At 40.9% G+C, this 25154-nt stretch overlaps 1 protein-coding gene across 1 annotated transcript in view; it reads right to left on the bottom strand.

The window, feature by feature from the left end:
• LOC125900806 (protein unc-13 homolog C-like) overlaps nucleotides 1–23479 on the bottom strand; it is a 106631-nt gene extending 83152 nt beyond the window's left edge. Inside the window, exons 1-8 of the mRNA XM_049596043.1 lie at nucleotides 23418–23479; nucleotides 21852–21923; nucleotides 17619–17838; nucleotides 15058–15285; nucleotides 10814–10955; nucleotides 8369–8538; nucleotides 4182–4297; nucleotides 3446–3609 (exon numbers count right to left, since the gene is read on the bottom strand). Of these exons, the coding sequence (XP_049452000.1) occupies nucleotides 3446–3609; nucleotides 4182–4297; nucleotides 8369–8538; nucleotides 10814–10955; nucleotides 15058–15285; nucleotides 17619–17838; nucleotides 21852–21923; nucleotides 23418–23444 (1139 nt within the window). The 5' untranslated portion in view covers nucleotides 23445–23479. The remainder of the gene's footprint in view (nucleotides 1–3445; nucleotides 3610–4181; nucleotides 4298–8368; nucleotides 8539–10813; nucleotides 10956–15057; nucleotides 15286–17618; nucleotides 17839–21851; nucleotides 21924–23417) is intronic.
• Between the last annotated feature and the right edge of the window lie 1675 nt (nucleotides 23480–25154).

Below are 25154 nucleotides of genomic sequence, written 5' to 3' on the forward strand. Positions count from 1 at the left end.
CCAGGGTGTACCCTGCCTCTCGCCCAATGTCAGCTGGGATAGGCTACAGCCCCCTATGACCCCCAACAGGATAAGTGGTTATGGAAAATTAAAAATAATTAAAAAAAAATGTTGGATCTTTGCACATCTTTTCATTTTTGTCTTTATTTACACACTAAATTACGGAGAGCAGTATTAATAAGAGTATCAGTAATTATAAGATGTATCAGTATTGATATCGGTATTAATACAATGCTCATCCCTAGAAATTAAAGGTTGGATAATATAACATAGCAATTGTTTTCTTATATGTATTATAAAATATTAGGGGAAATTTGTGTAATCAACATGCTTTTCCATAAATATTTTCCTACATCACCAGTAAGAGGCGACCATAAGTATCATGTAGCCGGATGTTGAGCCTGGAGTAGATATTATGAAACTAAGAACATCCTGCACAGTGAGTCATTGCTTCATAAACCCAAAGTGTTAGAATAGGCACCGCGTTATGTGGAGTAATGATTACAGATTTACTCCCCCTCCTGAGTGCAGCCCAAGCACACGCACGCAAACGCTTGCACACTCACAAATAGAAACACAAACATGTTCTCATCGGGAGGCCTATTTAATTACTTTGCTTTCAGCCTCCAAATTACCCAGGAGCACTTGGGGTTAGACGAGCAAAGAGAGTGATGCAAAGAGAGTGATGATGGCATCCGCTGAATTCCCATGGCGCTTTTAGAGCTGGATCTCCTGAGCCAATTTTCAGGAGGAAGACGTTGCTTCTCCTCGTGTTACCCTCCCTTGGTTTTTACCAGATGCACTACGCACACACTCACATATTATTCTACGGTTTCAGATGGCTGGGAGAAATGGGAAAAAGATGATGAGAAACAGGAGGGTGGGAGGTGAGGAAGCAGTGATAGAGTGAGATGAAGAAAAAGGGAACATGAGGGAGGGGTTTGTCGGGGGTTGTTGTGTGGGGCATAGGAGGGACAGTTGAGTCGTCACAGCTGCTGTGATTTATGCAGCCATCATGTCAGGAGTGACTGGGAGTCAAGGTTCTATGATGAAGAAAACGGAAAGGTAGGGCCCTTTCATAAATTCCTGATGAAGCGTAATAAGTGCTGATATGAGAAACGCCAAGCTTAAACAAGGTTCAAGCCTGAAGCATTACCTCAACCTGAGAGAGCTGGTAATAAGGCCACTAACTGCTTCACTCGTCTGCACTTAAATAACCCTGCAATCTTTCATATGCTGCAATACCCTGTCACACTGACACAACAGTCTGTCACCTAGCAACAGTTTACAGCACCAAAGCAATCAATTGTGTGTCAACAACACTTATATATAACACCACATATGTGTTGTTATCGGAGCAGATCCATTCCCTGCTTGTGTGGACACAACGGATGGTGGATGTTGCAGAATTCTTGAAATAGCGAGATCAAGTTCAACAGAAACCCAATGTCATGTTTTCCCTAAAGGGCCAGTAGGAAGATAAAGACAGGAGCTGCTGTCGGATGTATGAGGTTGAGTCATAATCGCTGCGATCAGAAAACTGGTAGCGAATGGGGTGTGGGATCAAACATGCCACGGTGGAGACAAATCAGAAACAGGATACTAACTGGTCCAAAAATCTGCTTGAGGAATCACTGGTCTCATTTTGCTACAGAACATCCAAAAACCCATCACAAGAATATTTTATGTTGCTAAATTTGTAACATGTTTTAGAAAATGATATCAAGACTGTAAAAAGCAAAATAATTTCTCTGCGTTGCTTCATCCCTGGGATGCATGCGGCCAGATTTCTGGACATGAAAGAGGAATGTGAGCTGCGCTTTTCATTCAATTTGCCAGCACAATCTGTGTGTAATTAGAAGTCTGATTTACGAAGGCAGCAGCTAATTACACAGCCAGATACTGGGACTGTCCAACAAGCGTGCTCTGAAAGGCAAGGAGAGCTTAAAAGGTGCGGTTTGGTGATGCAATTTGAGATTTTAAAACAGCAGCTTAGACTTAAGTCACAATGCAGTGATACTGCAGATACTCATTAATTTATAAATTAATTACATGCAATAAAAGTCATAAGCAAACAATAGACAAGAGATTAGGGGTGTAATCCTAAACTACTACAGTATCTGTTTATTTGACAAAAATCTCTATATTTGGATTTCTACCATAAAAGGGAAGCTCCTCTACCAAAAAATGCTTCATTCTCTTTGTTTAGCTGCCCACAAAATAAGCAAATAACATTAATGACCATGCACCTAAATATTGAATGCTTAAGTATGATTTGTATTATAGTCTGTGTAAAAACTGTGTGACTGTTAAAGGGACAGTTCACCCCCAAATCAAAAATGCATATTCTTCCTCTTACCTGTAGTGCTGTTTATCAGTCTAGATTGTTTTGGTGTGAGTTGCCAAGTGTTGGAGGTATCACCCATAAAGATGTCTGCCTTTTTTCGAATATGATGGAAGCAGATGGCACTCGGCTTGTGGTGTTCAGAGCACCAAAATAATATATCTGATAAGCCGAGAAGGACACTATTAGTGTTTACATCTCGTGATGTCACGAGCATGAGCCTCTCATCCATTAGTAGATGTACACTTCCTTCTGTGTGGTGATTTGGCTGACAGGTGTAGTTCAGCAGAAAGAAATCAGTTCCAACATGAAACTGCTCATAACAAGGTCTGTGGATTATTTCCAAGACATTACAATGCTGTTGAGTTTTTCAAATGTATTTTTTCGGCACTTTGAGCACCACAAGCTGAGGGCCACCTAGTTCAATTATATTGGAGAGAAGGCAGACATCTCTACAGCTGATATCTCCAACACTCTGCAACTCACACCAGAACAATTTAGATTGATAAATAGTGCTACAGGTACAGTAAGAGGGAAAATTTTATTTCTGATTTTGGGGTGAACTGTTCCTTTAATGAAGAGGAGGTTCTGCATTCTTAGTGTACTGGAAGTTAGATACATGTAAAGTTAGAGGCACGCTGCAGATTTTTGCTGTGGTAACCATTACATCAGCACTACACAGTGTAACATTGCATGACCTTGATCAATATTCAATGATTTTAATGTTTCAGGTGGTGCATTTTTGCATGCCTGTGTGTGTGTGTGTGTAGAGGAAACTGAGTGAGAGAGAGACATTTATGGATGCACAGGGTCACAGAGGATCAGAGAGACAGAGGGATAGAGGGAAACGAGACTGTTTGTGTGTGTCCATGATCAATGTGACCAAGGCAGGTAGGGAGTTTTTCCAGGAGACCAGCAATTAATCAATCAAAGTTAGGAGCTCGATAGTCCTCCAAAGCTCTGATTCTGCTGAGGAGACATCTTTACTACTCCTGTTCTCCTCCTGCTCTCCTTCTCTCATCTCCTTCTCCCCTCCACTCTGCCGAATGAGACACTGACAGATTGGTGAGGTAAAAGGCCATAGATCAGGGTGGTGCTCACGTCATAGCCTGATAGATGGACTCCACTCCGTATCTCATGGCGAACTCATCCACTATCTCTTGGGACACGTCGTCAAAGTACACCTTCCACGCTTCGTCCCCTTTCACCTGCGGGATCTTCACCACCCCGCTGTTCTTCACCTCGGTCAGGTAGTGGAACAGGTTCTGTGAGTGGTGCGAGAGATAAGACAGAAGAGGTTACGGTGATGGAGCACAGTGTCACAACAGCTAACAAGTTTGCCAGCGGGAACCTTATCACAGCTGGAGACATCTTCAGTATCTTTTTAAACAATGCTCCAACTATTGTTTGTTGGAAAATCCTGTTAGTTTGCTTCCCATGCAATCACAACAGATATAATGTTTAGTTCTTCAGGGTTTGGCACCCTCCCTCTGTGTGGTGTCCTAGGTGGCCGACTACTTTGCCTAAAGGAAGATCCACCACTGAATGTGACAATGTATTGCTAGTGTGTCATGAAGACTGTGATACAAATGCAGATCTCATGGTTACTCAGATTTTATGCATATGGTGGTGTGTTCTTTATACGGCGGCAGTTTTCCTAAAACTACATTTGAATAATTTGCAATACATCGCCTTGCTAACAGTACTGCAATAAATCGCAGTGTTTTATTGTAACCACTATATCGTGATACATATCGTATTGTCAGACCCAAAAACAATGCTAAGAGTTGAGTAGAAACTAATTTTACCTAATGCTGATTCACATTATGATGGTTACCTCGTGTAAACAGGTGTACTGGCCATGAGGAGGAACCACGTTCTCCTCCCCTTTCATCTCCACGCTGATCTTGAGTCTGATGGCACCCGATACCGCAGACTTGTCAGTTCTTTTATCTGCAACACACAGCCAAGCTCGGTTAGCAATAACTGGAGATTCACTGAAAAGTAACTACCAATTATAAGCCACACGTTAGGAAGGTTAGCCACCCCATGTCTACTTGAATTTACGGGCGCTTCTACAAAACAGTTAAGGCTTTGCCCACCTATTAAACTCCACAATCTCTATTTAAGATTCAACATTCAAGAACTTTATTGTCATTATGCAAGCATGACGGAATTGCAAATGTGTCCTCCTGAAATGGTGCATACTATTAAAGAGAAAAACACATACATATAGAATAAGGCACGAGTGGAAGTGATAATAAATATTCAACATTAAAAATTTAACCAGCACAAGTACAAAATATAAGCATTAAGTATATGATTATATTTAAAAGTATAATGAGTGTGCAAACAGCAGCAGCAAAGCTCAGTAAAGGTGCAGTATGACAGCTCAGTCATGTAAGTGAACTGATATGAAGTGAAGTGGCCCAATGATGGCCATGAGACATCTGAGCTCAGTAGTGAAATAGCTATTCCAAAACATACAGTGACATCTCTGCTTTCTTTATCCTGGATAATACAGTACACTTACTATGCACTATACAGACCAGCTGAGACTGCTGATCTCTTGTTCTGTCTCTGCACAGCTTTCTAAATTGTGCATCACTACAGTGGCATTCAAACAATAGCTAATGGTGAAACAAGTGAAAGCCCTGTTAAAGATATTTGATAAAAGTTTGATTCCATTCAGTTGAATAGAAAAAGATTCAGCGCATAAGAATTGATCCTGGCCAGTGATACAATAAACAACATTATTGCCCACTGCATTAGAAACCTGTCCTTGACCACACCGTAACAAAATGACATATAAAACACTAAAAGATTAAAAACTAAAGACATTAAAGGCATCACCCAAAATATAGTAAAATAACAAACATTAATAGCATGAAATCATCTCCTCAAATACAAATGAGATCATATCTATGCTCACAGCTATGCAGTTTTTTTTTTATGTTGTGCATGAATGCCAATTAACACACCGTCTGTACAGTATATGCACATGCACTTTGTTTCCTGCATGCTCACATACAGCCACAAAGATGCAGGCACACACATTCCTGACAGAGCTCCAGTAATGACTCCACAGCTGCTGGGGTTCGCTGCAGACTTTAAATGGCCCCCCCTCTGTGCTCTCATATACAATTCATCTCTACTGTGTCAAATGAGGGAGATTTCCCCCTACAGTCAGTTGTTGAAGAGACAGACAAGTGAAAAATAATAACGTGACAAAGCGCTGTAAACGCAAAAGCCCAGATGAAGAGGAGCTGAAGAGGCTTAGAGATGAGAGCAGCTGGAGGGGTGGACACCCACACCAGCAAAGGCCTGTTTAAACATTCATTGTGGACATTTAAAAAGGCACAGAGCAGCAGCAGTGGTCAGGGGTCAAAATTACCACAAATTGCTTCCTTTTAGTGAGAGAGGCAAACAAAGACAGCACCCGCCAGTCATAATACTTCAACAAAAGTGGGAGCTCTCATTATGCTGCCATTCAACCTCGTGCAACATAGAGAAGCCAGTGATGTATGAGAGCGGGAACAGATAAAGACCCTGCATCAACAGCATCGGTAAACTGAACCACAGGTCTCTGTGGCTTCTCAGTACATGGATATCAATGTTGATCTCAACTGGACCACTCTCTATCTGACCATACATCTATCCTCACATCCTGTTCAATGGTTATAGTCTAACAGGAATTTGTAGAGGAAGACATTAAGAGTTTACATGAGCATATATATGTTCATGGTATATAAACCTTGTCAAGTGTGTCATAATCATAACAATGATAACTTTGGCTGGGCAACAACACAACACATTTTTTGGTACCAACCCTAATATGTTCATGACACAGAAAACAGAGAATGTCAAGAAGGGCTGCAACAATTAGTTGATGAGTCAACTCAATCAACAGAAAATTAATGGATTATAGAAAACATTCTCTGGTTCCAGCATCTCAAATGTGATAATTTGGTGTTTTGTCAGACAAAACCAGCAAATTGCTGACATTACTGTGGCCTCTGAGAATCTGAGTGCAATTTATTTTTCTTTTAATCATAGCTTTTGCCAGTCTTTTTCATTTAGGCAAAGCTTTTGTGTGGCTGCTTGCACTCACATATTAACGCTGTAGTTTGTAACTTTTATAAAAAAGAAAAAAAGTTTGTGTCATATTTGCTGAAACTGTCATTATATCCTGACAAGAGAACATGAGACAGATAATCAGTGAAAAAAAATCATGTTCCACTGCCTCCTCCTACCACTCCTGATGGCATTTGCAAGAATCCACTATAATGGAACAGTAACAAGCAACCAGATTTGAGGAGTCTTTAACGCTGCTGTCAATCACTGCTCGTGAACTGAGGTCAAACTGTCAAAATAGGCAGCACTGATCAAATATGAATCATAATTATATTATTGCATTGCCTAATTTTTACCTAAAATGTTTTCAGAAACACATTTAAGTGTACTGTTTAGCTGTAAAATAAGAAAGTTTGTGACCCAGCTGCCATGTTGAATACAGCCAAGCCAAATCCAAACACCGCCAACTGGCCGGAGCAAAAGTTCTCATTTTACAGCTAAACAGTACACTAAAGTATGTTGCTGTGAATATGAGGCAAGAAATAGGCCATGCAGTAACACAATGTAAAGCAGGTTTCTCTCTCATGCCTTATCTATAAACTTACTAGTTTCTAAATTAATTATCAAAGGGCTGTGGGTGAAGTGAGAGCACAGGGACAGATTCTCTGTGTAACTTGATCCACTTTATTAAATATCTCACTCCGCCTAACTTAATAACTCTTATTACCTGCATGCAAGGTGTGCGCTATTAAATAGTACCAAATTTAATGTAACAAGCATAATAAAATATGTAAACAATATATGAATGTAGTTAACATTAAATTATGTAGATGTAAAATAAACAGAGAAAACCAATCGTGATTCATATTCGATCAGCGCTGCGTTGTTTGACAATTTGACCACAGTTCATGAACAGTGATTGCCATGATTGGCAGCAGTTTTAGAGACTCCTCGACACTAGGGCTATAACGGTACATGTATTTGTGTCGAACCGTTCGGTACGCGACTTTTGGTTCGGCATGACCCTGTACCGAATTACTGGGCGCATTACTTTATTTTATTTTGATTCCGTTTTTGCGAGCCGAACCATTTAAAATATCTAGTTCCCCAATGGACATAATTGAGTGACGGACCGAGTCCGACCGTAAATCTCCGCTTTCACTTTGTGCAGCGCATTCTCGCGTGCAGTAAACACGTTTTGTTTACTGCACTTTAACAAAGTGGGAAAGCTAAGTAAGTTCCTAGTAAAACTGAATCTGAGCAGGCTTTAAAGCTGACCAGCTGCACTATACTTTTTATTTTAATTGAGTAAAACTGTTAAAGCAGAAATGTATATTTATATTTTTCATTCAAAAAATGTGTTAAAAAAACAGCAGGATTTTATTTTGCACTTTTATATTTCTATTTTCATTCAAACAATGTGAAAAAGCAGGATTTTATATATATTTGTTTCATTCAAAAATTGCGTAAAAAGTTAACTGCTGTGGTGGTATGTTTTAATAAGGTTACCAATAAGTAAAAGATATTTAATAGTTGTCTATTTTTTTCATTACTGTACTGAAAAAAAAAAACGAACCGTGACTTGTGTACTGAGGTACGCACCGAACCGAGATTTTTGTGTACCGTTACACCCCTACTCGACACTGATTGGTTGATTCCATTTGTTCAGTTGTTTTCTTGTAAATGCCATTAGGAGCACTAGGAGGAGGAACATAATTATCTGTTTCAGATACAGATGTGTAGATGTAGTGACAGTTTCAGCAAATGTGACAAAAAGTTTTTGTCTTTTAATAAAAGTGTGAAAGTTTGTCTACTGTTGTAAAATGGATTATTTTCAGTATAAACCCCCAAACTCAGGTATCACATCTGTGTTGTACTGTATTAAAAATCAATATTCTCAAAATATCACATAAAGTTAACATTTGGACTGACAGCTTATGAGTAACATACCTAGATTGTACCAAACGTCCATCTCTCCACTGAGAGTGCGAACCTCAATGATGGTCTGTCCCAGGAAATCATCCGACTCGCGCTTGAAATGCTGCTTCACCCGTGATTTGATGTCATCATCCTCATCCCACACACGCACCTTGATGCGGTCAGTGGCGTTGTGACATTCACTACAATGTGGAAGATGATTATGCCAGGTCAAAACAATCACAACAATATAAACAAGAGCAACAGCCTGTTCACTGACAGCTCATCATGTTGGGGTACTTAGTGGAGCAGAATGACACTCAAACACACAATTCAAGCATAAATACAAGCTGAGGAAGCACCCTGACCCTTTTCTAAGTAACATATGGAGAACAATTCTTGCCTCGATTCAAATGAGAGAATGTGTGTGTCTGTGTAGGCACATGGGTGTGTATGAGTGAGTGTGTGATGTGGGGAAGGGCTCTCTGCCTGGAAAGAGGAATTACCCCAAGACATCACATGACCTTTTCACAGCATCTCTATATTTTTACTCCTGATGCATGCTAATGTCACCAGAGACGGGCTGGATGACTGTATAGCATTCAAAGCAAAGATTATTTATGTGTGAATGCTTTATATCCATCTCTTTGCATCAGTGCAGCTGACAGACTTTTCAGAATAATGACTCTGCTAAATAGAAGAGAGGTGGCCAAAGCACTTAGCTCCAGATGGGGTCAGACTGTTCGGCTCTGGAATTAAAACCGACAGATTACATTTTGTTCTAATGACATCTTGGGTGCTACAGCCAGAGAAACAGTATCTGCAGTATTTTTTTTTTTTTAACTAATCCCTTTCCGGGGGAAGCACTGGCTGCTGCTGCTCCACTAGTCCGGGACTTTGCTCTCTGCCAAGCACACAGTAATGTATCGCTCTATTAATCTACATCCCTGTAGTAATGGGGAAGAGTTTTATTACAGCCATCACTGGAGTCTCATTACAGGTGTGGAGCCTTGTTTGTAACTGGCATAGGACATGCACACAGACATTAAGAAGATCTCATGTCATACCCTCACTGATCCTTTAACAAACGAATACAGAGAATTATAAATAAATGGACAATGCAAAGGAGTGCCTGATACCTAATGTGTTGGGGCAAGACCTGGCTCTAACTGACCCTTCGCTAAATCCCGCCCCCAGAGGCCAACTGGCCGCTCAGACCAGGGTCAGACAATAACACAGCTGTACTCCATTGACTCTAATGCAATCGTTTCAGATTTCCTTCATTTTCAGGCTGGTTTTGTGGATTTGGAGCTAAATGTTGTGCCTGGGGCACGTCGTCTATTAATGATACTCGTTACCTGGAGAGGTTGGAAAAAGATATATGTTTCTTCCCTGTTCCAAAACCAAACCTTTAAAAGTCTAGAGTTAGCTAGCTAGCTACTGAAGATATAGCCTACTGAATGTATACACACCCACCCTGCTGTACAGGAATCAGTGAAGGGAAACAGGGAAACTTTGCTGATATTCAATCAGTTGTGTGTCATGGCACTGTGCACAGATGAACTGATCTGATGCAGGTAGCCTGATGGAAATCTGATGCTCAAAATGTAACAAAACAACCACTAAGAATTATCTCTGGCAAATACTATTTTGCACCCAGGTCTAGATGGAGGACTACAGCTCTTAAGAGAAAATTACATGTTCCTTTTCAAGCTGGTTCTTACTTTCAAAGTGCTGGCAGCTCAGCTCAACAAAGACAGCTTTAGTTATTGGGGTAAGCATTGCGAGCCTTTAACGGGGTTCTCAAACGCTCCAGTTTTTCGTGTTTTCGAAACTACTTATTTGGGGGTCAAGTAAATGTTTAAAGCAGACTCTTCGAAACTCGCTTACAATCATTCATTACATTGCCACTCTAGTTCCTGTTAGATTTGCAGGATGATCTATCGACTGAGACAGTTTTACTTGCAGCTGTGTAAGGGGTAAAAAAACCCCGAGTATAACAACAAAACTGAGGCAGAGAGAAAACTAGTAGATTTAGTGGCTATATCCCTGTTGCTGTTTCATGCCTATATGGACCAAGGAGAACAGCCTCAGCTTTAAACAAAGAGACAGACGGTTGGTCAGCACAATGAGAAGTCACGAACTACTAAAAGCAGTAAAGCACAAAAGTATTTATTTTGTTGTTGAAACAACAGGGTTAAGACCTGGGCTGTCTGTGCTGATGGATGCCATCGTAAAGCTGTTTTTAGCAGAGTCTGCATCTCCAAAATGTCTGCAGTGCAGCTGGAGTGTAACATACTCTATCATAACTGATAGAAATTTCCCGAGCTATTAAGTCAGAGCCAGTAATAAAAGGGGGGGGGGGGAGTTGTCTTGTACGTATTTACTAATGCCTTGAGATTCCCTTGGGGAGATGATTCTTAATCTTAGCTGAGATTATCTGGCCAGATAGAGGTCAAATTATTAGAGAGCACTCACAAGTAGAACTTCTCATCCCAGACCGGGTTGAGGTTGCCGAAGATGGTCTTCGTCCTACGTTTGGTCTTGCCCACCTGGACGGTGACGTAAGGGTCACTGGAGCCAGTTTTATCCTTGGCCTGTAAGCCCTGTGCACTCATGACTGGAGACAAAAGAAAAAAGTCAAGAATCATGTAACAACCACAAGCAACATATCTGACTATCTGCAGTCTTCTTTTCATGGATAGAAGGTTACTTTTCTTGGACTTAACTGCAACCTTACTGATCTATGACTCAGTTCTCTGTGGCATATTATTTTGGAAGTCAAAAAGAGGAAGCATGCCTGGTGGGTGAGGTTTTACAGCAGTCTCTCAATCCCAGCCATGAATCGACCTCTATATTTTATTTTAGTGCTTACCAGTCAGTTGCCGGAATTTTATTTATTTGATTTTATGGTGTCAACTGAGGAATCAAGGCTTAGTTACTGCCTCCACTGCCTGCAACAACTTTGTAGACGTGCCAAAAGCTGAGGCAACTAAGCAGCTCTTTGATTCATTGACAGCAGTCATTATTCATCTCTTTGTGTATATGTGAAGTGTTAAGTATATCTATGATTGATCTATTCCTACATCCAGGATATAGGTAGACTCTATCCTGTGTGTTGGCCCACTGCTACTACATGTCTGTGCTGAGCTAACACTAATGTTCAGGGTCTTACTTACACACACACACACACACACACACACACACACACACACACACACACACACAGGAAGGTGCAGAGCAGCAGAGACAGTAGTATTTCACAGCGCCATAAAAGGGAAAAAGGACACTGGGGCATTAAATATGCATAAGTGACAGTCTAAATAATTCAGGGTACGTATATATCCCTCAGCTCAATGCTGACAAGAGCTGGTAGGAAGGATATAGAGGCTTGAAGAGTCATGGCCTGCTTGCTCCAGGAGGACTGAAAATCAAATGCCTCGTAGACAGCAACACACAAATTGAGGTGTCAGTATGTTTCAAATTTAGTGCTTATCGGATCATCAAAAGGCACCTCTCTGAGACTGACAATCCGACAATCATGTCTGACTGGCCAGATGTGCAGTGGTGAGAAAGTCAGCACACAGTTACCCTCCTCTGTCATAATTCTTATGTACAAATGTGCAACAACATGAATCCCTTTGATGAAAATTGTTAATAAGATTATCCATCTCTAAACCCCTCTATGTGAAGGCTGGCTTTTTGCCCCGCCCTCAAGTGTGGCTTCATTTTGTGCACCCATGCCTTAAATAGAGTGAACTGGAAGCACTGTTGGGCTTTGATTTATCTACTGAATCTGCTTATCAATTTTTTTTTGAATCCTTCATTGTCTTTTTAGGATGTATATTGTTTTTTCACACTGCCAGAACACATGCTGAAAAAGGGCGCTTTGCCCGAACTGTCCATGCGACGATATTAAAGTTAAACCGGAGTGCTGTCCTAGTGTTTACTCATTCAGGTCTTCACACTTTTATGTAACAAAGGTTGGGAATAACTTTCAAAGAACTGAAACCAAGTTTACATTGCAGGCTCTTATAAATTGAGTATATAGTATATGAGTAAAACGTTTATAAAGAAGATTTCTAGCCTAACCCTAGAGAAGAGTTACAAAGGGGACACACCCAGATTAGGGCTGGGCGATCTGGAGAAAATTAAACATCACAATATTTTCAACCAAATATCTCCATATTGAGATGATAATAGGTTTGACTATTGGAGCTTTCACAAAATATTAACAAAAAGAGATTTTTGATAAATTATCATCAGTAATGAGGATATAATGCAGGTAAAGGAAAATAACAGAACAGCTAGTTTGGGAAGTCAAGAAAATATCATCACTTTACTGTAATGCAGCCTTTAAATACAGGTAGAGACAATGCTTACGATATGCAAAATCTACGAAGATGTCTGGTCTCATATTACCCTATTGATATAATATTGGTGTACTATTGCCAAGCTCATGTTGGCGTTATGTGCAATATACAAATGGCTGATATGCAGTTCTGTTATGTGTAGTATGTTTTTTTTGTTTTTTTTTTATGTTTTCATGGTGCATGTTTCATTTCTTCTGGACTGTTTTTGTCAGGCAGCAAAACTTGTGCAGCTCCTGAGTCCAAGATAAATTTCCCTTCGGAGACAATGAAGTGTATTGTATCGAACCGCACCACATCGTACCATACCGTATTGTATCGTATCGTATAGTCCAGATGTATAAACACTGTGCTTGTGGTATAAGGAATGGTTACTGAACAGAGGAGAGGAGTGTGTTTTCCTATTCAATACACTGACCTCTGTTGCGTTTGAGCAAGTCTTTCAAAAAAAACAAATAATATAATTGTTCTGAGATAATTTAAGCATCTGCAGGTACAGTAGAAGGTTTGGTGATCACCAGAGATGTTCTAATTAGCACTTTATAGTATTTCTGATCAAGGTTTATAGTCACTGCCAGACCTCGTAGCGTGCACATTAGCCAGAAACAGAATACCTCACGGTCACTGTGAGAGTGCTGCAGAGTCAATGCCAGTCAGTATTTATCTAATGAATGACAAACAACAACTCAATAACTATATTTTAAAATGGGACGTTCAATAAGCCCCTGGGAAATTGACCGAGGCAACGCTGGCGCTTTTCAACATCTCTCTCACTCCTTTTTTCTTCTCGTCTCCCCATCTTACAGTCCTCTTTTTCGCTATTCCCATCGTCTCCGCCTCCCTCTCTATTTGTCTCCCTCCCTCTCTGTTTCTTTTTCTCTCCAGTGTATTGACACTGCGAGAAATGCAAGGTGAGCAATAAATGAGCTGGGCCTGGCACTGTTACCACAGAGATGGATTGAAGTCTGAGGGTTGAGGTTGCAAAGCTAACTTCCTGACCTTCTCTCTGCCAGTTAACTAGGACTAAAATGAAACACAGTGATTAAGTCGCAGTATAGTAATAATGAAGTGGTGAAATAAAAGAATAGCCTTGTAATCCTCAAGGATGATGATTCTTTTTTAGGTTTATGATCTTCAGAAAAAAGGGATAAACAGGTTATGTAATCAAAAAGGGTGTAAAAAAAATAGTGCTGGAAATTAGATTCAAATATGGACATAGGATTCAGTTTTATTCCTTTTGACTGAGAGGATTGGTAAACAAAGGCAAGAGAGGTTAGGTAAGAAAAGAAGGAACACCTATTAATTTTCCATTTTAGAAACTGTACAGTCTAAGTCGTTAAATGCACCTAACCCAAGGAAGTGATACTGCCTCCAAAAAAAGAGCAAAATATATGCATGATAAAAAAACACCCAAAATCATTTTTTCACACATGATGTAAAGTGCTGTACTGTCAAACTGCACTCAGGGGCATGACATTTTGATTGGCATCTCTGAGAGTGCATGAATTGGAGCTGTGGGGGGGTTTATTTCCAAAGTACACCGTACAAACCAGCATGCCACCAAGCTCAAAAAAGACATAAAGATCTCTGTCAGTCGCAGCAAGTACCCCTCCGCTATAATATTAAGTCACTATTGCTTCTTTATTACTGCCTCTCAGATGCTCAGTATTTACGGTGCCACCGTTTAACATTTGGCAAGCATTGCTGCAACCTGATAAGCTCTCCCACTGCTCAACTTGTATCTTGTTTTCATTACAGCTGCATGTCACGGACTGAACTCCTGTTCAAAATTCATGTGTTATTAAAACTATGTCATTGTCTAGGTACATGAGTCGAGCGGAGTAGGAGTAAATGAGCCTAACAGTTTGTGTCTCTGCATGATGACCAAAATATCATCAATTACTGTCCACAAAACAGTGATGCATTAGTAACCTTCACAATATTATCAACTAATGTCGTCTCTCCAAAATACCTAATCAATTTTTATTTCTATTTCTTATTAAATATGCAGTGCTGATTGAGGTTCAGTGTCAGAGGTTAATGACCAGGAGCTTGGGGTTAATTAGAAGTTAATACTAATTAGAATAACAGTGTTTGTCATTTGAGGTGAGCCTGACGTGTAATAGCATTTTTGTTGATTTGGCATTGGAAGAGTGAGCAAAGGGCTATGGGTCATGGACCAAAGGTCAAGAGTCACCTGCAGCAGCATGGGGACATTACCATTTTCAAAGCATTCATTGCCGTTCAGTTGATTGGTGGTTAATGGGTAAATGAAAGCTAATAAAAACTGTATCATAACTGACATTGATTGATGAATGAACTTTGTGGTATAATAACAGGAACCAGGCTAACCTGTGATGCTGATTTTGGCAGACCACTTGGAGGTCCCATCCAAAACAGCCTGCTTAGCTGTCTTCAAATGGCTGGTGAAGTCTTCTTTGGAGACGTGGAACATCTCCTGGATCACCTCAAACACCTCGGGACTGTTCTTCTCTCTTATCTTCATGCGCTCCTTCATAGCCATGATGATATTCTGGGTCTTGTCCTCTGCCCCGTGCTTGGAGCTCTTCTCCACTGCCCCTGAAACAAGCCGAGAGTTAAAGCGTGTTTAATCTCGGTAGTCTGTATATTTAATACCGAGGCATTGGTAGAAAAGCAGTGACAGGGTATCTATATTATTATCATCATTATTATTATTATATTCACCACTTTCCTTCCAGTCTTATTTCTTTTAACAACTAAGTTTGACTAATTTTCTTTTCTTTTAAATACTGCCAGAGTGTCCACTATTATTATACCATCCAGAAACCTATCTAATATGAGACAGTAGCAAATCAGATTTGTTTCACAAATCAGATCTTAAAGACAGACTGTCTTTAAAGTGATCAAATTGGATTTGTGTGTCCAGACAGCACCAGCCTATCTGAATGAGTTGCTGTGGTAACAACATGGCATCTTTAACGACAAAACTACGCTGTGACATGGATATCCAGTGTGGAAGCATAAGAAATGGAGGCTAACAACAACTGTTTAACACAGAAAAAATGTTTAAATAATCACAAAAACATTCAGTGTCGGATTTATCATTACTGATTTATTTTACAAAGTCTCCAAAATGACACTGCAGTTTAAGGTTAGATTACAAAGCTTCTGAAAAGGACACAATTGCACTGGAGCCCTCATTGTGACTGCATAAAGGTAAGCATTAAATAAGTAAGACTCTCTCATGAGGCATTCCAGAGATATTTGATGTTAGTAACATTATGTCGTGTACGACATCATCAGCCCCAGAGTTACCCTCTTTGCAGTGAGACAAACTCATGCACACAGCTCAGCTGAAAAAGCTTTGCATCAGTGATACACAAACAACATTTTGAAATCATATTTCGAACCACCTCTAAATGTGGTGTGGATCTGATTTGCAAAAATTGCATCTCATGTGGCTGTTTGTGTCCAGACGTTCTAAAATCAATCTGGATATGCCAAAAAACAGATATGGGCTGGCAGTCTGAACAAGGTCTTTGAATCTGACTGTGTGTGTGTGGAGGATGGGAAATTATAAATTCACACTTTAATGTTGGTGTTAATGTGTGTGTATGCAAATGTCTGTCTGCAAGACAAAAGAGCGAGAACATGTGACAGGTAATTATCTGTATCTGATCTCAGCATTGTGTACCCAGAGTGTGTTCATGAGTGCAGATTAAAATGTGATAAAGATGAATCACAGTTTTAACTGTAAAACATTGTTATGCTCTTACAAAAGGGTTAGAAACTCTGAGTTTTATATCGGCCAGGGTGCAGATAATCCACTTAGAGTGTGTGAGGATTGCCTGGAGGATGATCCTGAAGCCTGTGTGTCACATTGTTGCTATTTGACTACATGGTAACAGCAGGAGTGTGCATGATTGGAAAAGCTGATTGGAGACTGTATTGACTGCCTGTAAGCAGTGGAAATGCACAATGTCATTTATAGTGATAAGTGCAAGGAGATATGTAATATGTATTAGACAAATCCCCCTAACAGCACTCACGTGTTCTGTGGGACTTACAGTATAGTGCTGTGCTGGTATTTATAGAAATGTGGAAGATGAAGTGAAAAGATTCTCATACTGGCCAAGTTGTTAGATTTAACCAGTTTTAACAATGATTTAGCAATTGGTTGATTATTAGCTAGCAGTGCAAATAAAAACTGAACTGTAAAATCAGTCACATAAGCATGTAACAAAATGTCAGTGAAGATTCTCTCATGGTAATCTTACATGCTACAGTATATCGTAGGCAACTTGCTTCTTCGGGTCTGAGCTGAAGAAGCCTCTTGGATAAGAGGTGAAATGTTTTCATGAAACTCAAGCAAGTCCAGTTGCCTACGATATAGCACTTAAGAAAAGCATAACAAAATATGAGGATAGCTTATATTGAATGTATTTCTATATCCTGTCATTGAAGGAGCAGTGTGTAAAACTGAGGGGGATTAAAGTGGCATCTAGCAGTGAGGGTTGCAGATTACAACCAGCTGAAACAAGATTTTACCAGGAGCCCAATTATCTGCAGAGGTCTTTTACTCTCCAAAACAAATGGACCTGGTGATTTGAGCCTGTAAAAAAAAACAAAAAAAACCTGCATAAAGCAGTTTCACGAAGAAAAAATCTGTTTTTCCAACACTGCTCATCACAGAGGGGCTGCTAACTCCTGCGGCCAATTTGAAAACAGGAATAGCCCTATCAAGAGCCAGTGCTTGGTTTGTCTATCCTGGGCTACTGTAGAAACACAGCAGTGCAACATGGTGTTGCATTGACGAGGACTCGCTCTCTATGTGGATATAAACAGCTCATTCTAATGTAACAAAAACACACACACACAGAGCCATACAGCACTGGCAAAGGTCAGTACAATGGGATGAAGCACGTCCTTACTTTGTAAACAATCTGCGTTGAGCAGATCCTGGCACTTCTCGTGGCATTTAACTCCACACTCTGAGCAGCGCATGCCCTGACGGGCAATGCCCCACAGCAGCCCCTCACACTCATGGCAGTAGGTGGGTGCAGTTGCCGTCCACACCTCGAAGTTATGGGGTGTTGTGGATGAAATAGGGTATATCAAGGCCTGGAGAGTCTTCTTGAAGACATGTAGTTTCTGAAAAGAAAGCAAGGGCATTGAGAAAGTGTAAGAAATAATAAGGCACGGAGAGAATGATAGACAGAGACAAAATATGGGGGTGTGAGAAACACTGGAGGTACGGCTGACTCATGGCACCATGAGCTAGAGAAAATAACAAACCTAACAATATTAAAAGTTAATAAAAAACAAGTTTGTACTTAAATTGCTTTTCAGAAATCTTCGATATGTCTTGAGATCATTTGGGGGACCACAATAGCCTGATGTAATCACATAAAGTTTTTGCCAAAGTTTTGAAGTTCAACAAAAACAGCTTCAATTGACTTAATTTAAATTGATGTGCCGTCTGACTTAGATGAAATTTACAATACACTTCTGTATTACACAAGTCCTGGCAATTATATAAGTTGGCTAAACCGCAGCTATCATTTATCGGTACTGCAGCATTCATCAACCTCTTTTGTTCGAGAAAGCGATCCAGCACATTCCATTACTCGAGAAGATAACACATAGGAGGCTTTGTTGATCCTTTTCTGATTACCTTATCATCAATAGAGAGGTCAGCCATATGAGAGTAAATCAGCCCAACATCTCATTAAGCTTAGATTAACAGCATCCTTAGCCCACAGGCTTTGTTCACATTGAGTGGTTTACTGACTAAAGCTCCTACAGACCAAATACTAAAGTCTACTAGAGGCCTGTCTAGACTGATTGCTGTGTAACAGAAGCCTCTTCAAATTGAATGCTTTACTGCAGCAGCCCTGCCATACACAAGGACTGGAAAACGGGCCGGGACTTGCCAATTCTTGAAGGCAGAATCAATGGATGCTGTAAATAAGGTTTTTAAAAGTGAGCATTATCCAGATTGAGAGAGAGAGAGAGCAAGCGAGAGAGAAAGTGACAGAGGAAGAGAAGGAGATGTATGGCAGTTAAATAAATCTTCAAGAGGTACTTGCTCTCCACTTCTACTGCGCTCCACTCCTCACCCCATCTCCTCCACCCCTCCCTCTGCTGTCAGCACCCCTTGTGTGTTGACAATGTGTTTTAACACCTGAACAGTAGCCCTGCACTTTACCAAGAAGACTACTGCACTTCTCCCTCGCACACACACACACACACCCACACACACAAGTACACTTGCATGGATGATTAAATGACACCAGATGACAGGACAGCAAGGCCGGCCAACATTGTGAAACTTCATTGGTGCAGCAGAGAGGCTGCAGAAGCCTGAGGGACCTTTAATGAAACACTGAGGGACACAGAGAGAGATTTTCCTTTTAATCTGAGTGATGAGATGAAGCAGATGTCTGAGATTTATCCACAACTTGCACACAAGCGATATCCGGGCCACACCCGGAAGCCTGCTCCTCACCAAATTTAATACTGAACCGTTAAATACTGACACAGCCTACAGGAAATGGGTGAGCCAAAATTTCCATGAGCATGGGAAATCTCAGAGACCTCTCCATCTCTGTTTTTCTCAATGAGTTGACTTGACTGCTAAATACTGAATACATTATTTCAGCCTCTATTTTACCAGCTGACTAAATGCTTTCAGTGCTACTGAGCATGTTAAGTGTAGGACTAAATTTCTGAATTTGCATTTCCTTGACCATTGCATAAGTAGTATCTATGTCATTAACAAGATCTTTTTCTGTCTCTTTAAACCCCCCTCCCTCCCTCTCTGTGCCTCCTCACTCTCAGTCCTGACACTGCATGTCACACTGTGCAGCAGATGTGGGCAGAGTGCTGCTTGTGTGAGTCTCATGTGTTATACTGTGAGGTAACCCTGGTGATTTTGTGCAAGACACTGCTGGAATTGAATGACAGCCACAGCCTCTGCCTGAGAGCAACATGACAGAGAGGAATCTAATCTCTCCTCCTCCTTTCACCCTCCTTTCCAATTTCACCACCTATTGTCCTTGTCAACCACCTTATTGACACTGCCATTCCAGCCTTCGACACCTCCAATATTTGCTCAAACTACCGAGCCATCTCAGCCCTAATAAGGAATCCATGCGGTTTTCACAAACCACATGAACTTGACCTAAAATTTTGACATTTACAAGTATTTAAACTCAATCTCACATGCTCTTTAGATTCAAATAACCATCCAAAATTACTTGAGCGGAAAGCAGAGGCAAGCCTTTTAGAATTAATGTAGTACATTTTGCTGCTAATGACCTGCCTGATGATATCTGAACTGACTTAAAGCAACGCATCACTTCTCATTTCCAGATACTCCTTGACCCATGTCAGATCGGGGTTCCCCTCCTTTGTCTCAGCAGGTAAACACAGCCCCAGTTTATGTTGACAAGTCACTGTTAAAAGACTCTGGTGCTTGGATCACATGCAGCTCAGAACATTGAGCGGACACACGGGCCCACACATAATGTTCCTTTCTGCTCTATAAAGCAGATGCATGGGAAACATGACGCAGAATGAGAGACTTCTATACGTCAGCAATGACTGAGTAAGAGATTTTAGTCAAATTTAAATGCAGAGGAATGTGTTGTCAGAAGAAATCCATGGAAGAGTTGGGGCACGGATGAGACAAAAAGACCTGAAATAGGTCTGAACATCTCTCCAGGGAGGAGGGGGCGGATTGTTCAACATGGCTGCCTGATCAGGAACATCGGGGCCAGAGGTTCATGATGACAAGTCACTCATAGCTCCTATCTCTCTTCTCTTGTTCTCTCTCGTTTCCCTCCTTTTCTCACCCTTCCTTTCTCCTCTCTTCCTCTAACAGCATATGGTCGTTTACTGACTACTCGCGCAGTCCTCACAGGAAAGCATTCTCCTGGACTTAATGCAGCAGATAAAACTCTGACATCTGCTTGTCCTACTTACCAAGACCGCACAATCTGCGGCTTTGCTCGTAACTCTTCCTCGTTTGCTCCGAATCAGAACATTGAACATCCATCCCTGAAGTTCAAGTCCTTACTTACCACTGTGGTGCAATCTCCAAATGTGCCCAAGAATCAGCTCCCTGCCTACACCAATTAACACAGTGCATCTATCACGTCATCTCTCTCTCATCTGGGACACGAGCTGTTCATCCCTAAAGCCCCTTTCATAAAACCCGCAGCTATTAGTAAGCAATCAAGACCCTGTCACTGTCGGGCAACTGGGCATGTGGACCTCAAGGGCGTAGTCAAATATGTGAAACAGACAAGTGATACGAACATGAACACATATCAGTGAGCACAAATTGAGGGCTGCGTCTCATGTTTAAAGGATGAAGTATTTGTGCGTGATGACAGACAGAGCACATTTGAATCCAGTGATCATGTAGGCTTAGGCAGCCCCTTGTTGCACATCAGTGGATATGAAATTGTCTGCTTATTTGTGTTGCTGAGAAACTGCTTCCTCCTGCTGCATCCAATAATGCCGTCTTCCCTCTGGGAGGGAGGAATTGCAATCAATTAATGCAGAGAGAGCTTTAGAGGTCAACACAAAAGTGTCCACACCATCGACAGAGACATTCTGCCTTTTCTCCACAGCGCTGTCTTCCTCGATGCACAGCTTATTATTTATCATAGTAGGACATTGTCTAAATTAAATGATGGGGGCATCTCTTAATTTCTGAACTCAGCCAAATAATCTGACAGAAGGAGCATAGCACAAAGAGTGAGTAGCTGGTCACAGGGACAATTTTAGTAAACTGCCGTATGTATTATAGACAAAGACAGGCAGACTGACAGATGACGGCATGCTGTATATACATCTAAAGAGAAAAAAAACAGTAACTAATGCAATCCATCTCATTTCCATTTTGGAACCTCGTGTTCCTGGCATTGTGATCTGGGGCCCTGAAGTACAATGGCTGCAGCAAACAGCACAGCCATAAAAGTTTGTCAGAGTTCCAGCACCCTCTCAAAAAAAAAAAAAAACCCACTCTAAAAAAATAATGAGAACATGGGTCCAGCATCCAGTGTCCCTGCAGAAGCCCCCATTACCCACCAAGACTCCACAATAAACAATAAACAGACTTTCCATGCAGGCATCGCAGACATGTTTGTACTCACCAGGTCCTCATTATTCAGGGTGGACCGGTTCACCAGAGCGAACGAGATGCCTGCCTTTCGAGCAGTGAGGGTCTGGGAGAGGAAGAAAAGGAAAGATGATGAAAAGGGATAAATCCACCGACCCATTTTACCTATCTGGAGTTTTACACAGCATCTCAGTGGATTACACACAGCAGTAAGTAGAACACACAACTATATAGTTACACAGCTTGTGAATCGGCTGATAATATTTTATGAAAGGACGAAACCCCCTGAACAGAAATGGGTTGCATGTACAATATCATTTGGACAGAGAAACTGGCTAAATAATATTAAATCACAGCTCAAAACAAAAACAAGACCTTTTAAGTTTCTGTATAGAATGTGTCCACAGACCATAGACTGTAGATAAAGACAGACGATATGACAGCTCTCCAAAAGCAAAGCTAAAACATCTCGATCCCACCCTGGTGGCTGGCTGCAGTATAGCTCACAAACCCCGCCCCGTCCATGTTAGCCGATGGGACATGAGCTCAACTAAAAACCCAAAATACACGTCAAATAAATTTTTCACCAAGATGGTTTCTGTCATTTCAGGTATAAGTTTGGATTGATTTAGTTATTTGATACTATAAAAAGGGGGTTTGAAGACATGACTAACAGCCAGGGCTTGAAATACCATGTGCGTATGTATGGCTGTGCATGTAATTCCCTGCTTTACACATCCCGTTGGCACAGAACCTATGTTGAGCAGGGTTGCCAACTCTTATGCACTGACTGTGAAACTCATGCATTTAACACTTTTCACAGGCTCTTACGCCACACCTCCATTTTCTCAAATGACAAACAAATTTAAAACTGATAACATTGTGGCGTGAAAAGAGGACACTGAAGCCTTGTTTAGACTCGCGCTTGCAGTGCACAGACAGACAAGACAGAGTAGTATGGCACAACAGCAGCAAGACGGCTGCTGTGTAGATTTTGATACACCTCTATTTGTGCCGTTAAAGTACAGGTATGTAGAGTGGCCAAAAAGGACAAAGAAAGACCCACAATACAGCAATAATTAATTATTACACATCATCAATTATAAGTCTTCATGTCACCAAAGAAGTCCTAATATGATTTAAAAAGAAAACATTTCCGAATCAGGTTTGGTAAGAAGCTGCTCAAAACGTTCACATGACCATACATGTTTTATTGTGACACAACAACAGATGGTATATAATTTAAAAGTTAAATGCACAAGTGCATATATGTAGAAAAGTATTTCGAGCCCTGACAGCTGCGTGTGTCAGTCTGTCTGCTTGTGATCAATGACGCTGCTCTCAATTGAGTCAAAAAGGATGTATGGGAGGAACTTGCTAACACGGCTCCACTTCCTGATGGCTTCTGCACAGACTCTGGCTCCAGATGACGTCACCTGCACAAGGTTGCAGCACCCATAAACAGGATATTTTGGCTTTTTTTTTTTTTTTGTATAGTGAGAGGAAGTGGAGATGCCTCATCCATCTTTATATACAGTCATTGCTGCAGACAGAGCATTCATCTTTTGCTCTTAGCTTGTGAACAAGTAGGTAAACTTACCAAAGCCTGTGGTTTCCAGGAGGCCATGAATAGAGAATGAAAGAAATAAAGAAACTGAATTAGATGAGACGTTGGAGGATGACTGCTCAAAGCACAAACAGCAGAAGAATTGCATTTATTATCCATACTGAGTGCATAGGTGTCTCAACTGCCATGCAGGACTGCTGGTTAGGGCACAGAGCTCTAGAAAGATTCAACTATTCATCAAGAGAGATTATACAGCCGTTGCATGATTCTTTATCCGCCCATGCATTGGAAGTTACTAAACTGCAGTCATGCTTGGCATTTATATTCAGTTCTCTGTTGGATGAAGCTTTGATCATATTTTCTGCTGTCTGCTCTGCACATTAGTTTGACACAAACAGAGAAACACAAGACACACACACACACACACACTCACGTATGGGTGAAGCCAGCTGTATTGCACAACACAGATTCCCTCACACACACTCGCTCGCTCTTAAAACACACACACACATCTGCTTAGACATTCACAAACTTACTCAAACATTAAACACCCCCACAAACACAAACCGGTGACGCACACGCACAGACGCACAGATACACATATGTAAATTAGCTGTTATATTAAATAACCACTGAGTTTGAGTGACCAGAGATTGATAGAACACTTATCCCATACTGGAGGAAGTTACGTAACAGAGGAATGCAGACATGGACAGCTGACAATATTGGATCAGTCTTTACCACGACCCTCTCGTCTGTACAGCCCAGCTATGGTAAAGATCCATGGAAGCCATGGAGAATGTAGGAGGGAACGTGACCTCTACATGAACTGTGAGTGTTGATGTAAGTTTATCAACATGCACCAGCACTGCTGAGGTTGCTACGGGCAATACAATATGACCCTGTGTCCAGATGTAATCTCTTCAGCTACAATACAGTGTTCAATGCTTTGCGAATCGATTTTCAACGCTCTTTTTTTTTTTGTTTGTTTGTTTTTGCATCCCGCCATGATATGGGGGAACCCTGCTGTCCGTTCCAATCAAACGCTGCAGCTGCCCGGAAGCAATCACACAGCAAATGGGGGACATTGACAAAGGAGAGGCATGAAAGGGGACCAATTAGTTTGCTGACTACTGACTTCATCCCACGTGTAAAAGGCTTACTCAGTGTCACTTTTACATGATTTAAAAGCCTCACACAGTTAAATCAGAAGTCAATGAAGTCTCTCGGATATATTTTTGGGTTGAGTTGTCACCATTTCAAGTTAAATGCAAGGTTGTTGTTTTTTCGACACCTGCCGAGCAACAAAAAAGGGAGAAAAATGGCCAAGCATCGGCAAGGCTGAAATCTGACAACTCACTGAAAAATATCACCCATAGCTGTTATGGGTCTATGTAGGAATGGCAAATATATACACGCAAAATCCAAAAAAATTAAAAAATTAAAAACGACAACCCATACTTACCAAGACATTGTTGGTTATTAATTTCATGAGAGATATGGACAAATACAGCATCAACTCATGTTGTTCACTGTGATATAAACATTCATCAGCATCTATGTGTATGACATCAAGCTGCATAATATGCATATTACTTCACAAGAAACTCTAAATATTTAAAGAGGAGTATTACACAGGTTGTTTTTAATCAACTCTATGTACGAGCGCTGATCATTTTTTCTATCCTTTTGACTAAAATACATGAAGATGAGAGACAAACACGAGACAGACACACAGTGTGCAGCACGTAATGGACAAACAGTTATAAA

Source organism: Epinephelus fuscoguttatus, linkage group LG2 (genome assembly GCF_011397635.1).
Source record: "Epinephelus fuscoguttatus linkage group LG2, E.fuscoguttatus.final_Chr_v1".
Lineage (NCBI taxonomy): Eukaryota > Metazoa > Chordata > Actinopteri > Perciformes > Serranidae > Epinephelus > Epinephelus fuscoguttatus.